The sequence below is a fragment of the Balaenoptera physalus genome, assembly GCF_965194825.1.
Source record: "Balaenoptera physalus genome assembly, chromosome: 3".
Classification (NCBI taxonomy): domain Eukaryota; kingdom Metazoa; phylum Chordata; class Mammalia; order Artiodactyla; family Balaenopteridae; genus Balaenoptera; species Balaenoptera physalus.
Genome location: NC_138890.1, coordinates 149,106,615 through 149,121,071, shown reverse-complemented (window position 1 = coordinate 149,121,071; position 14,457 = coordinate 149,106,615). Strand labels below are relative to the sequence as shown.

Below are 14,457 nucleotides of genomic sequence, written 5' to 3'. Positions count from 1 at the left end.
ACAAATGAACAAATAACATATTATCAGGTAATCAGGAACACATCACTGAGGAGGGGCTATGTGACCAGATTGTAACAAAGAGTGAAAGCAAACCAAGCTGGCCAATTGGTATCTGGGGAAAGATTTCTGGCAGACAACGAAGTCAGGGAAAAATGCCCTCAGGGGCTCCCTTCTCTAAACTGCCTTTGAGATTCTTTGAGAGGTAGGTGCTGAAATGGGAAAAGAGATGGCTGTTTGGAGACATTAACTGTTTTGCCCTAAGTTATTCACGTCACCCTCAAAGCTGAAGTTTCTGTATCCTGGCTTCTGCTCTGGCCACATCCTCTCCAAGCTGCCTGAGTGAGGCGATACGAAAGTTCACCAGGGGCAGAAACTTCAAAGGGAACCCAGCTGATGAAAGAAATCCACTCATGCAGCAATGAGTCCTAAAGGAGAAGTTAAAACCGACTCTAACATGAAACGTGGTTTCTTTCCACTTGTATAGGTTTGGTCAAAGGGGCCCATATCTGAAATTTATTTTTAGGACTCATTTTGTTAGTTCTTAATTATTTCTAATCTGAGCACTTGTTTCACTAGCATTTTAATGCATACTTTGAAGTATTAAAGAAACAGAAAAATCAAAAGAGGCTGAGCCTAAGAAGTTACCCATTCTTCTTCCAAAGATGTACATGGGGCAAGTTTCTCACTGAGTCATTATATACAAATAAAACTTTCACAGGTCCGGCGGGAATGGAGGAAATCTAGTACATATAAACATTTGGTGTTGAATCCTTTTAAATGGTTCCTTGCTCTGGACCTGGGACCATTTGCCAGGATACTAATAAGTAGCATTGTGTAGAGATTCACACCGCTGTGAGGAAACAAAAGTTCAGAAATACTAAGGCGACTCAGCAGGAGGAGGAGCCAGGATGTGAACTGGGACGGCCTTTACCATCATGTCTGGTCCCAGCCTCCTGTGGTGGGATGGAGCCCGCTGCTAAGGAGAGCAAGGCCTTGGGTTAATTTAGCAACATAGGCTTGGTGAGAAGCATTCTGACACAAGGCAGGAATCTCCTTCTGGTGAGTGTGGGTTCCACAGCCTCAGATGCACCCAAAGGTGAAGGCATGGGGTGAAGGGATGAGGGTGGATCCACTAAACACAGCATAGCTACCACATTCGCCAGGGATGGAGGGCAGATAGAGTTACCCTCACACATAAGAGACAGAAGAAGCTGGAGGACTAAAATGTCCTTCTGGAAGCCAGTAGGGTCTTTTCTTAAAAAAAAAAAAAAAAAAAAATCAGAAATATGCTGGAAAATATTTTGGCAGTGAACCCTTTGACACTTACTCACAAAGCATTTGGAATTGTTAGGCCTGGACTACAGCTTTGAAATAAGTAAAAAAGAATTTCGGGCTTCCCTGGTGGCGCAGTGGTTGAGAATCCGCCTGCCAATGCAGGGGACACGGGTTCGAGCCCTGGTCTGGGAAGATCCCACGTGCCGTGGAGCAACTAGGCCCGTGAGCCACAACTACTGAGCCTGCGCGTCTGGAGCCTGTGCTCCGCAACAAGAGAGGCCGCAATAGTGAGAGGCCCGCGCACCGCGATGAAGAGTGGCCCCCGCTCGCCGCAACTAGAGAAAGCCCTCGCACAGAAACGAAGACCCAACACAGCCATAAATAAATAAATAAATAAATAATAATTAAAGGTGCTAATAATTAAAAAAAAAAAAAAGAATTTCAATTTACTCGAATGATTGGATTCCTCAGGTAAATGATATCTTGCTGATGATGAAAATCAAAATGGGCCCTAAAACTGAACAAGACTTTATTATAAAATGCTTGTTTCAAGCAGAATGTTATAGACATCTCTTTGCCAAGTTCAAGTAAATTCGGGAGGTCTGGCATGTATGCAAAGACTAAGCAAAGTGATAATGCACTGCTCATTATTTTTCTCTCCATTTTTTAATGTGGTCTACCATTCAGAGCAAGGACACCACAGTGGGGGTCACACATCCATGTTTAACTCAACAGAATTCAACGATTCACACTTTAAAAAGAGGGAGAGAGACTGCAAGAAAGATAAAAAGAACATTTTAAATAATATGGGTTGTCCTATCTGCTATTCTGTTAATCGAGCCCATGTCCAGAAGTAAACACTAAAGAGGAGATGAATCTGCAGATGTATTTACCTGTATCCATCACTATGCAGATCTATATACACAAAACGAGGTCTACTGTATTTTATGAATGATCTGAGAGGTGTTTACAAATAATGTGGACTCTCTGTGATTATCACTTAAGCAGGGACTTTAGAATCTAAACTTTAAATAAGGTGAGACTTACTTGTTTTATAGTAGGAAGGTATTTTAAGTTGTTTTTTTCTAGTAGAGGAAAGAACTTGCTTTGAGCCATCCACACACCCTCCGGGGTCCCCCTATAGCCAGAGACAGTTGGCTGAGGTTCATGCTGGTCAAGAGACAAAGCAAGGTAACTAAGTAAGCATATTCATCTGATCGCTGCGATTTGTAAAACTTCCCGAAATACAAGCAGGGTTATAAAACCTAGAGTCTCTTTTTACATAGCTAACACTTCTAAGTGCCTGCTAATGGCAAGGCAATGAGTTGGAAGCCATGGGAGTTTGCAGGTGAATCTTCATGTTTTTACAAATCTTGTAGTTTACAAATCTTGTAGAAGAGATGGATAAATCCACCGTGAGTTATAATTCAGGAGAGAATGTGAATATAACAAATGTGATCAGGTAAAAGTGTGAATATGACTTTAAAATGTAACTACCTCTTCATTATTCACTAAGAGATTGCGATTTGTAACTACCTCTTCATTATTCACTAAGAGATTGCGATTTGGAAGCTCTGGCTGTCACTTTCTTACAATAGTCTTGGTCTTTAATTGTACTCATGAGGCTAACACTCAGTTGTGTTTGTATTCTATGTGGTAGCTACTAGTTTTGGCCTATTCAGTATTAATAACTACCCCTTCCTCCTGGCTAACAGAACCCCAATTTGATTCAGGGATATGCTCCCCACCCCCAAAAATACCCTCTCTTTTTTCCAACCTCCCAGGCCCCTGGGTGCTCATGTGACCTAATTGTGCCCCATGAGAAACAAGCAGAAGTCTGTGGGGTTCTAGGAAAGCTTTTGCTTTCTTCATTAAAAGACATATGTTGAAGCTCTAACCCCCAAAGTGACCATATTTGGAGATAGGGCCTTTAAGGCGCTAATTAAGATTAAATGAGGTCATAAGAGTGGGGCCTTAATCCATAGGACTGGGGTCCTGATAAGAGGAAGGAGAGGTACCAGGAGTGCATGCACAGAGGAAAGGCCGTGTGAGACCACAGCGAGAAGATGGCCGGGAGCGAGCCAAGAAGAGAGATCTCACCAGAAACCAACCCTCCTGGCACCTTGATCTTGGCCTTCCAGCCTCCAGAACTGTGAGAACATAATTTCTGTACTTTAAGCCCCCCAGTCTGTGGTATTCAGTTATGGCAGCCCAAGCAGACCACATAGGCCACAGGGGAAGTAAAATTCAGGCTATGTGTATGGTGAACTGTAGCCTCTGCTATCTCTTCCTGTGGGAATTATCCATTTCATTGACAGCTGATGAACTTTTGTGCTTTGATTATGCTGTGGGTGGAGCCTCTGACCAAATTAGAAATTAAGTTTGCCTGCAATTTGGAAGAGAATTGAGGGGCCTTCTCTCTAGGAAGTGGGTAGAAGAAAGTTTCTAAGCAGCTTTGATTTCCAAAGGGAGAAAAGGGGGAAGGGAATTTCAGTGTGAGTAAAGCCCCAGAAGCTGGAAAGGAAAGGGCAGTCTCCTTGGTTTGTTCCATTAATATTCACTTTGAGCACCTACAATATGCTAAGCAGTGGTGGCGGTACAGGGATACAGTGAATAAAACAGACCTGGATTCTGCCCCTGGGAACACGCTGGGGAACTGCTCAGAGCACAGAGGATGTGGCGGGAGTAACGGGAAACGAAGCTTGAAGTGTAGGGTGGGAACATTGTGGGGAGTTTGAACCCTGTCCAGGAATGTGATCTTGATTCAGTAGGCAAATGGGGAGTGATGAAATAAAATTCATATTTTATGGCAAGACGAGAAAAATTTAAACATAAAATGTTCTCTCTGCCCATTTGGGCCTCCATCCTCCCCTTCAGTGTGCATCGTGCATCTGTATTATACATTAACCAGACCCCTGTATAAGACACAGGAATACTTGCTCGATAAGGAGCAATTTTCTCCTGGCACCAGCAAGGTAACCCCTTAGGAGATAACATTCCTTTCTTAATCCTGTAAGTGGTCACGATGACCCACTACTCACCTTGTATGTGCAGATCTGGACTATGTAAACTGTCAATACGTCATCTGATGTATAACCCTTTGTCTCAGATCTAACTATGCTCTGACCTCTAATGGGAGGAACAGTTTTAGAGCTCTCTGAGAGACTGTCTCCCGGTTTATAATCTTCAGGTTGGCTTGACTGAAATTCTCTATTTCTTTCTTAGATTGACTGTGGATTAATTCATAATTTGTCAACAGGAGCCACTGCAGGTCATTGAACAGGAAAGTGCCCCGGTCATAGCTGTCCTTTAGGAATATGAAGCTGGAAGCTACGTGTTGTTTCAGTTGGAATAGGAAGAAATTAGAGACTGGAAAATCAGTTAAAGGATAAGTACGAAATATACAGTGAAAGCCTAAGCCCAGGTCACGTTTGCTGAGACCACTATACACTAATATCAGTAGAAAACTTCAAGACATTTTATCGAACTCAATAGAAATACTACCATGTGTTAACCTTGGGAAAGTTCCCAAAATACAGGGCTCAGTCTTCTAACACAGAGGCAGCAAAGCAGAGGTTGTTTGGCCAAGACTAACACTGATGTAAGCCGGGAAGGAGTGGCCATATTGCCCAAAGTACTTAGAGCAATAAGACTCTCAATGTGTCAGGTTCAAAAGCCAAGAAGTCTCCCATGATGTTGTAAGTAATTTGCAGATTATGATAAAGCAGCAGGAACTGTGGGATTTCAGTTAGGAAGATGCAGTTTGAATCTCTATTCTGGGACCTTCTAGCTGTAGACAGGGGGCTCGGGGGCCCCACAGACGGGCTGGACTCTTGCTCTCTGTCTGCCCTGGAGCATGGAGGAAATACCCTCTGCTGGGCAGCCCCATCCTTCCAGGGCTCACCAGCCAAATATTTGCTCTAACAACAAATTACTGAGCCAACGGCTTCCGTGCAGGTGCCGCTCTGGGCTGCGGAGACACAAACTGGACAAAACTCAAGATTTTGCTTCTCATGGGACCTACCTGGCCATGGGAGGAGACAGAAGACGTCAAAACATAAAATATATTGGCTGGGCGATGAAGACAATCAAATAGAGTCCCCACGAGTAGACACAGAAATGCTCCCAGGCCGGGATCATGCCGTCATCTTGTGCATGACACCCCAGTCCTAGAAAAGTCCTAACTGGAGCTCTATAAATTCATGCTGAACATCAATAGCATTGCTCTAAATGAAGGACCCAACAGCAACCAAAGGAAGCCGGCAATGGCCCCAAGAAATGGAGAGAGCCTCCCGTTGTCCTCCTGGCATGGCCTTTTCCAAACCAGGAGGTTGAGGAAATGCTAACTCTTTATACAAATAAGAAACCTTTAAGACTTGGGGCTTTTTATTTGCTTGGTTTGTTTCTATTTTTGTTTTCAAATGTGATTCTTGGGATACTTGCCACAGAATCATCTGGGGTAGTCAGTAAAAATGCAAATTTCTAGGCCTCACCTCAAACCCACTGAATCAAAATAACTGGAGGAGGGGCCCAAGAAGCTGCATTTTTAACAAGCTCCTAATGCTGATGCTACATATTACTGATTAAAAAATAAAACAAAAAATAAAGTCAAGTCTACAAGGCCTCTTTTCATTTTAGTTGTAAAGGTCTCCACAAATGGCTCTTCAGAAAGCTCTTGTATAAACTTCCTTTGCAAAAACTCCACAGCCTGGTCACAAGAGAAATGCACTGGAGGACAGAGCCCGCGTGATGGGAGCAGTCCATCAACGGATCCATTCATTGAAAAAGTCTGAGTGCTGAGACACTGGATGGCTTCAGTGGAAGGGCCTCCCTATCTGGGGAGCCGAAGGATAGACTTTCTGGAATACTCCCTACCTGTGAAGAGGGCATGGTAGTGGAGGCCCCTCTCCTTATCTCGATGGGTGCAGACATCAAATAAGTAGGCTTTGATAGGCCCATCAATGAAGTCAGCAGCAAAATCAAAGAGAACCACACCTATCATGGTGATGCTGATGGCCCAAATCAGCTTCGTCCTTGGGTCAGCAATCAAAGCTAAAAGAGAAACAAACATTGGTCTCCTAAATCCTGGTTTAGAATGATCCGCATTTTTATTTCCACCCAGACCTCCTGTCATCAAATTATTTCCCTTTACTTTCATTTTGCTTTGCTTTTCCAAATAAGAAACAGCTTCATTATTTTTTCAAGTTTTAAAAATGATGCAGCGAATGTCCAGAAAAGGCAGCTCTCTAGAGACAGGAAGTAGACTGAGCAGTTGCCTAGGACCGTCAGGGAGAAGGAACTGGGGAGTGACTGCTAATGGTTACCAGGTTTCTTTCTGGTCGGGGGATGAAAATGTTGTGTAATTAGATAGTGATGATGGTTATACAACCTTGAGAATATATGAAAAAGCACTGAGTTGTACACTTTTAGATAGTGACTTTTATGGTATGTGAATCATCTCTTTAAATAAAGCTGTTTAAAAAAGTATACATGCTGATTGTAAACCATTCCAACCATATAGAAAAGCTGGGGAGATGCTTCTAGATCCCAGCCCCTAGATCTGGTCATCCTTCAGACATCCCTTTACGCACTAACGTAGAGAGGTGTGCACCTGTGCCCTTATGCAGTGCTTCTCAAACTTCAGAGTGTGTAACCACCACTTGGACAACTTGTTAAAACAGATTGCTGGGCTCCACCTCCCGTGAATCTCCTGCGATTCATCAGTAGGTGGAAGGTGGGGCCTCTAGCAGCCCCCCACTGAGGCTGATGCTGCAGACCGGCCCCAGGGACCGGTTCTGTGGATGACAATTTTTCCACGATGGGGAGTGGGGGGTGGAGACGGTTCAGGCGGTAATGCGAGCGATGGGGGGGGATGGTTCGGGGGGTGAGAGGAGCCACGGGGAGCGGCAGATGAGGCTTCGCTCGCTGGCCCCCCTGCTCACCTCCTGCTGTGCGGCCCGGTTCCCGACAGGCCGTGGACCAGCACCGGTCCGTGGCCCGGGGGTTGGGGACTCCTGGGTTGGAGGACTCTCCTTTGAGGATCACTGACTAAAGGGATCGTGTTGTACATGAGCATTTCAGGTGATGAAGAGCAACTTCACAGTGTTAACAGCTAAATAATATTCATCCTATGGCTGTGCCACAGTTCACTGACTCACGCACAACTATTTCCCTTGTTTTCAGTTTATTTTTTAAACTTTAATATGTAATATATGCACCTTTTTTTTTAACATCTTTATTGGAGTGTAACTGCTTTACAGTGTTGTGTTAGTTTCTGCCGTATAACAAAGTGAATCAGCTATATGCATATGTATAACCCCATATCCCCTCCCTCTTGTGTCTCCCTCCCACCCTCCTTATCCCACCCCTCTAGGTGGTCGCAAAGCACCAAGCTGATCTCCCTGTATGTATCTGTTCTCAAAAATACAGTAAAAAAATAAGTGAAAAATAAGCCTACTCTCCCCCTCTCACCCCAGCCCTTTAGTACTCCTTCCCTATCGGCAACAATTCTTTTCAGGTTTTTTGTAATTTCTTCCAGAAGTGCCCTACATTTATAGATTTATGCCCTCTTTTAAATATATACAAATGATAACTGATTACCCTGTCTCATTATCATCCATTCTGCTAGCCTGAGAGTTAATGCTCAAAAAATGTGTGCTATTTTTAAGTTTAACGATTCTTTTCTCAATGCAATATGTACTACCACCAATTACTGACTAATTGGTATTGGCTGATTAATGGCTAGAAAAAGTGCTCACCATCAGGTTTATGTCCACAATTTGCAGTGCAAAAATGTCCCCCTGAGCTACCAGGCTGATGCCCTGTACCAATTAAAAGACTCCACAGAAAGCTGTGAACATAATTAACTCTTATCTGGACACAAAGTTACATTTATTGTAAAAATTTATGGAGCCATTTGGCAGCTGGTTAATTTGAGAAAGTACTAAATAAGGTATAATGGGCACAAAAAAAACCCTATAATTGATAAATATGTAAAAATATGTAATTTAATAAAATAGGTAAAAATATAATCCTATTTTCAAATTCTCACAATTGAAAAATAATGTATCCTGATGTTTCTAAAAGTAAAGGTGCCTAACCACAGAATTTGGGTCACTCAAAGGTAAAAACTCAGTGTAACTTAGGAGAGAGAATCAGTTTTAACCGATTTCTGACTGTGGTGTAGAGAAATCTGCATTCTCCTTTCAGCGAGCTGCATAACAGGACCCTTCTCCCGGCCTGCCCACCTTGTGCTGCCCACTGACCTGATACGATAGCGTCCCCGTTAAGGTACATAGCCATGCCCAGGAGCATCACGACGCCCAGCGTGAGGATGTAGGGTCTCCGCCGCCCCCACCGGGCCTGGCAGTGGTCGCTGGCCAGTCCCACCACGGGCTGCAGCAGGAATCCCAGGATAGGGCTCAGGAGCCACACCATGCTGTAGAGACTCTTGGGCAGGCCCACGCTGAGCAGGACTGGGGTCACGTAGGCCGCCTCCACCGCATAGCAAAACTCCCGGCCGAACATGGCCATGCTGTGCATGACCAGGCTCCCTGTGGGTCTTTTGGGCGGCTCCACAGAGCCGAAGGGGCCCTCCTCAGCGAGGGATTTGTAGGTGTGGATGCCAGGCTGCCCACTGCTGTCGCCCATGGCCACTGGGTGAGGAACCAGCCTGCAAGCCCACCACCTCTTGCGTGGCCCTGGGGTTTGCACTCCCAGCTGGATTTGACGTGGAGCCTGGCTGAGCGGCCAACAGAGATGGTCAGGCTGGGGGAGGGGCTCAAATTCTTTCACGCCTCTAAGATCACAAGTTATGATGAGAAGGAAGGGGGGTGGGGCCTGGAAAGCATGATGGAGATTAGCTGCTGTGAGCCCTCTGGCTCCTTAGAGTGTTTTTCTAAAAGAGTCTTCCTTTGTACTGTTCTCTCTGCTTCTCTCTCTCCCCCCCACCCCACACACACACACACTCTATGACACAGAATCACATACAGCTTTGAGACAATAAAGCCCTATAATCCAGATGTTAAGTATGAATGAGTCGATATCTTTTTCTAAACTTTTTCTAGATATAAATATTCTGTCCTCTCCTGAACACAAGTTTTCTACACACACACATATAGTCAATTAACTAGACTTAAAACAGTGGGAGGTTGCCCCTTCCCCTAAATCACTAGCTCTCTCACAGCACTGTGATATTTTCCTTCATTGCACTTAACACACTTTAGATAGTTCGCGTTTATTCTCCTTCTCCTCTGTTGGTCTTTGATCCCCTTATGAGCAGTGATCTGGTCTGTTTTGCTCATTATGGCATCTAGCATGATACCTGGCACCTAGTAGGTCCTCAATAAACATTTGCTAAAGGAATTACAGAATGAATAAAGTGTATACACAACATTTTGTAATGCCAGTCAACTGCCTGTTTGCTCAGATCCATTCCCTCCCCTTCATACTATGCTCTATACCATAAGGGACTACATTTCCCAGGTTCCCTTGCTCTCTGGCTTCTAGGTAGATTTGTGCAATCAGAGGCACTGGTGGGAAGACTGGGGGCAGGAGAAAGGAAGAAATCAGGATACTTCCTCCCCTCTCTTTCTCCATCCTGAGATGTCTCTGGCAGTGGCTGCACCTCCACTGTGGGTCCAGCTGCCAACCTTAGCTTCTGGGTCCCTATAACACTACCTTTCCCATCGATCCTGAAGCTATGGGAGTGGTCTTGGCTTCCTGTGGTTGCTCATATCTGAGTTGCCTCACTGTCCCCTGGGCTTCTCATCTCTTTTATCACCAATGTAATTCTCCATAATAAATTTCCTCTGTTTTAAAGACTCTGAGTGGGTCATATTTTCCTTGTTGGACCTTGAATTCAAATGAAAATTTGAGTGGCAAGGGAAACATGATCTCATAGGAAAGGCCCTAAAAATGGTTTAACAGCAAGACTTGGAGTCAAAATATTTAAGTTTAAATTCTGGCTCTGCCTCCTTCTACCTGTATTTCCCTGAGCAAATCACCTAAAGTGGTTATTTCCCAAACTGTGTGCCAAGGTGCCCCAGGGCACCACAGTGAACTCAAAGGGGTATCTCAGGAGATTTAAAAATTTAAAGAGAGTAAACTCAGAAAAACTCAACATCTTTCAGATACTACATGGAGTAAGAATGAAATAGTTCATACTTGTAACATAAGACTGTACTACAATCCTTTCAACTACTTTAGATTTTTGTGAGGCTGGGTTTTCCGCAGCCATGATAAAAAGCAAGTATTGTGGGACTTCCCTGGTGGCGCAGTGGTTAAGAATCTGCCTGCCAATGCAGGGGACACGGGTTTGATCCCTGGTCTGGGAAGATCCCACATGCCGTGGAGCAACTAAGCCCGTGCACCACAACTACTGAGCCTGTGCTCTAGAGCCCGCGAGCCACAACTACTGAAGCCCACGTGCCACAACAACTGAAGCCCGCGTGCCTAGAGCCCGTGCTCCGCAACAAGAGAAGCCACCGCAATGAGAAGCCCACGCACCACAATGAAGCGCAGCCCCCGCTCACCACAACTAAAGAAAGCCTGTGCACAGCAATGAAGACCCAGTGCAGCCAAAAAAAAAAAAAAAAAAGCAAGTACTGTATGAATATCAATGTGGAGCAGAAACCAAGGGTAGTGACATCCAATCTGATTCCAAGGCACGAGAAGCTGCAGTGCCCAACAGGTGCCTATGACCCATTAGTGACTAAGAATGAAATAAGGAGGGAGATCAAGATGGTGGAGTAGAAGGATGTGGAGCTTAACTCCCCCCACAAACACATCAGAAATACAACTACATGTGGAACAATGCTCACAGAAAAGCAACTGGAAACTGGCAGAAGATCTGCTATACAACCAAAGCTGCAAGAAAGATCTCCATGCAACCAGGCAGAATGAAAAAAAAAAAAAAAAAAAAAGACAAAAAGGCACCAGAAAGGAGAGAGAAAGAATTCCTCAGACAAGCAAAAACTGAAAGAGTTAAGTAATACTAAACCTACCCTAAAAGAAATATTGGAAGGTCTTCTCTAAATAGAAAAGCAAGTAAAGGGGAGCAAGTATAGGAAAGGGGAAACACAATAGGAAAGGTAAATATATCAAAGGATTGAAGATCATTTAAAAAAGCCAGTACATAGATTAAAAAAAAAATTAAAAAATTTTGTAAAAGCAATTATAACTACAATGAACAGCAAAAGGATAAACATGAAGATGTAAAATAAGACATCAAAATCGTAAAATGTGGGGAAGTGGAGTAAAAAACTGTAGATCTTTTAGAATGTGTTTGCATTTGCATGACTATCAGTTTAAAGCAAGTCGATATAGTTATGGGTCAATATACTTGAACTCCAGGGTAACCACCAATCAAAAACATAAAATTGATTCACAAAACCAAAAAGAAAGGAACTCAAGCATACTACAAAAGAAAACCATCAAACCACAAAAGGAGAAATAAAAAGAAATGAACACAGAAGAATTCCAAAATCAACTGGAAAGCAAAGTTTAAAATGGCAATAAGTACATACCTATCAATAATTACTTTAAATATCAATGGACTAAATGCTCTGATCAAAAGACAGAGTGGCAGACTAGATTAAAAAAAACAAAAGCCCACCATATGCTGCCTGCAAGAGACTCACTTCAGGAAGAAAGACACAGACTGAAAATGAGGGCATAGAAAAAGATATTTCATGCAAATGGAAATGACAAGAAAGTGGGGTAGCAACACTCATATCAGACAAAACAGACTTTAAAACAAAGGCCATAAAGACAAAGAAGGACATTATATTATGATAAAGGGATCAATACAAGAAGAGGATATTATACTCATTAGCATATATACACCCAGTACAGGAGCATCTAAATATATAAAACAAATACTAACAGACATAAAGGGAGAAATTGACAGGAATACAATAATAGTAGGAGACTTTAACACCTCACTGACATCAAGGAACAGATCATCCAGACAGAAAATCAATAAGGCAACAGAGCTCTTAAATGACACAACAGACTAGTTGGGCTTAATACAGAAAAAAAACAGAATACACATTCTTTTCAAGCACACATGAAACATTCTCTAGGGTAGGTCACAAAACAAGCCTCAACAAATTTAAGAGAACAGAAATTATTTCAAGCATCTTTTCTGACCACAATGGTATGAAACTAGAGATCAACCACTGAAAGAAAAACGAGAAAAGAATGATTACATGGAGACTACACAATATGCTACTAAAAAGCCAATGAGTCAACAATGAAATCAAAGAAGAAATGAGAAAGTATCTCAAGACAAATGAAAATGACAACACAACCTCACAAAATCTATGGGATGCAGCAAAAGCAGTTCTAAGAGGGAAGTTAACAGAGATACAGTCCTTTCTCAAGAAACAAGAAAAATCTCAAATAAACAACCTAACCTACCACCTAAAAGAATTAGAAAAAGAAGAACAAACACAACCTAAAGTCAGCAGAAGGAAGGAAATAATAAAGATCAGAGAGGAAATAAATAAAATAAGAGATTTAAAAAACAATAGAAAAAAACCAGTTAAACCTAGAGGTGGTTCCTTGAAAGGGTAAACAAAATTGACAAACCAAGAAAAGAGAGAGGACCCAAATAAAATAAGAAATGAAAGAGGAGAAATGATAACTGATACTACAGAAATGCAAAAAATTGTAAGAGAATACTATGAACAGTTATATGCCATCAAATTGGACAACCTAGAAGAAATGGACAAGTTTCTAGAAACATACAGCCTACCAAAACTGAGCCAAGAAGAAACAGATAATTTGAACATCACTAGAAGTAAAATAGAACCTATAATTTAAAAACAAACAAACAAACAAACAAAACTCCCTGCAAATAAAAGCCTAGGACTGGACAGCTTCACTGGGGAATTCTACCAAACATACAAATAAGAACTTACACCTAACCTTCTCAAACTACTCCCCAAAATTAAAAAGGAAGGAACATTCCCAAAGTCATTCCAAGTAGCCACCATCACCCTGATACCAAAACCAGACAAAGACACTACCAAAAAAGAAAATTACAGGACAATACCTTTGATAAATATAGATGCAAAAATCCTCAATGAATATTGGCAAACCGAATCCAACAATACATAAAAAGGATCATACACCACGATCAAGTTGGATTCATTCCAGGGCTGCAAAGATGGTTCAACAAACACAAATCAATGTGATACACCACATTAACAAAAGAAGTGACAAAAACCACAGGATCATCTCAATAGACACAGAAAAAGCATTTGACAAAATTCAACATCCATTCATGATAAAAACTCTCACCAAAGTGGGTATAGAGGGAACATATCTCAACATAATAAAAGCACTTAAAACAAACCCACGGCCAACATAATACTCAACAGTGAAAAGCTGAAAGCTTTCTCGCTAAATTCAGGAATAAAACAAGGATGCGCACTCTCACCACTTCTATTCAACATAGTATTGGAAGTCCTACCCACAGCAATCAGACAAGAAAACGAAATAAAAGGTATTCAATTTGGAAGGGAAGAGGTAAAACTGTCACTATTTGGAGATGACATGATACTCTATACAGAGAACCTTAAAGACTCTACACAAAAAACATCAGAACTAATTAATGAATTCAGCAAGGTAGCAGGATACAGATACAGAAATCTGCTGCATTTCTTTGCAGTAACAATGAAATATCAGAAAGAGAAGTTAAAAAACAATCCTGTTTAAAATTGCATTTAAAAATACCTAGGAAGGGCTTCCCTGGTGGCACAGTGGTTAAGAATCTGCCTGCCGGGGCTTCCCTGGTGGCACAGTGGTTGAGAATCTGCCTGCCAGTGCAGGGGACATGGGTTTGAGCCCTGGTCTGGGAAGATTCCCACATGCCACGGAGCAACTAAGCCCGTGTGCCACAACTGCTGAGCCTGCACGTCTGGAGCCTGTGCTCCGCAACAAGAGAGGCCACGATGGTGAGAGGCTCACACACCGCGATGAAGAGTGGCCCCCGCTTGCCGCAACTAGAGAAAGCCCTCGCACAGAAACGAAGACCCAACACAGTCAAAAATAAATCAATAAAATTTTAAAAAAAAAAAAAAAAAAAGAATCTGCCTGCCAATGCAGGGAACACAGGTTCGAGCCCTGGTCCGGGAAGATCCCACATGCCGTGGAACAACTAAGCCCGTGCACCAC

General features: G+C 42.7%; 1 protein-coding gene across 3 annotated transcripts in view; it reads right to left on the bottom strand.

Moving 5' to 3' along the window:
* Window positions 1–9,040, bottom strand: part of SLC45A2 (solute carrier family 45 member 2) — a 32,521-nt gene extending 23,481 nt beyond the window's left edge. For 2 of the 3 annotated variants that reach the window (XM_082453802.1, XM_082453803.1), the window contains exons 1-2: window positions 8,541–9,040; window positions 6,151–6,327 (exon numbers count right to left, since the gene is read on the bottom strand). In XM_082453802.1, coding sequence (XP_082309928.1) covers window positions 6,151–6,327; window positions 8,541–8,925 — 562 coding nt within the window. In that variant the 5' untranslated portion in view covers window positions 8,926–9,040. The remainder of the gene's footprint in view (window positions 1–6,150; window positions 6,328–8,540) is intronic. The other variant, XM_082453801.1, reaches the window with a different exon arrangement.
* Between the last annotated feature and the right edge of the window lie 5,417 nt (window positions 9,041–14,457).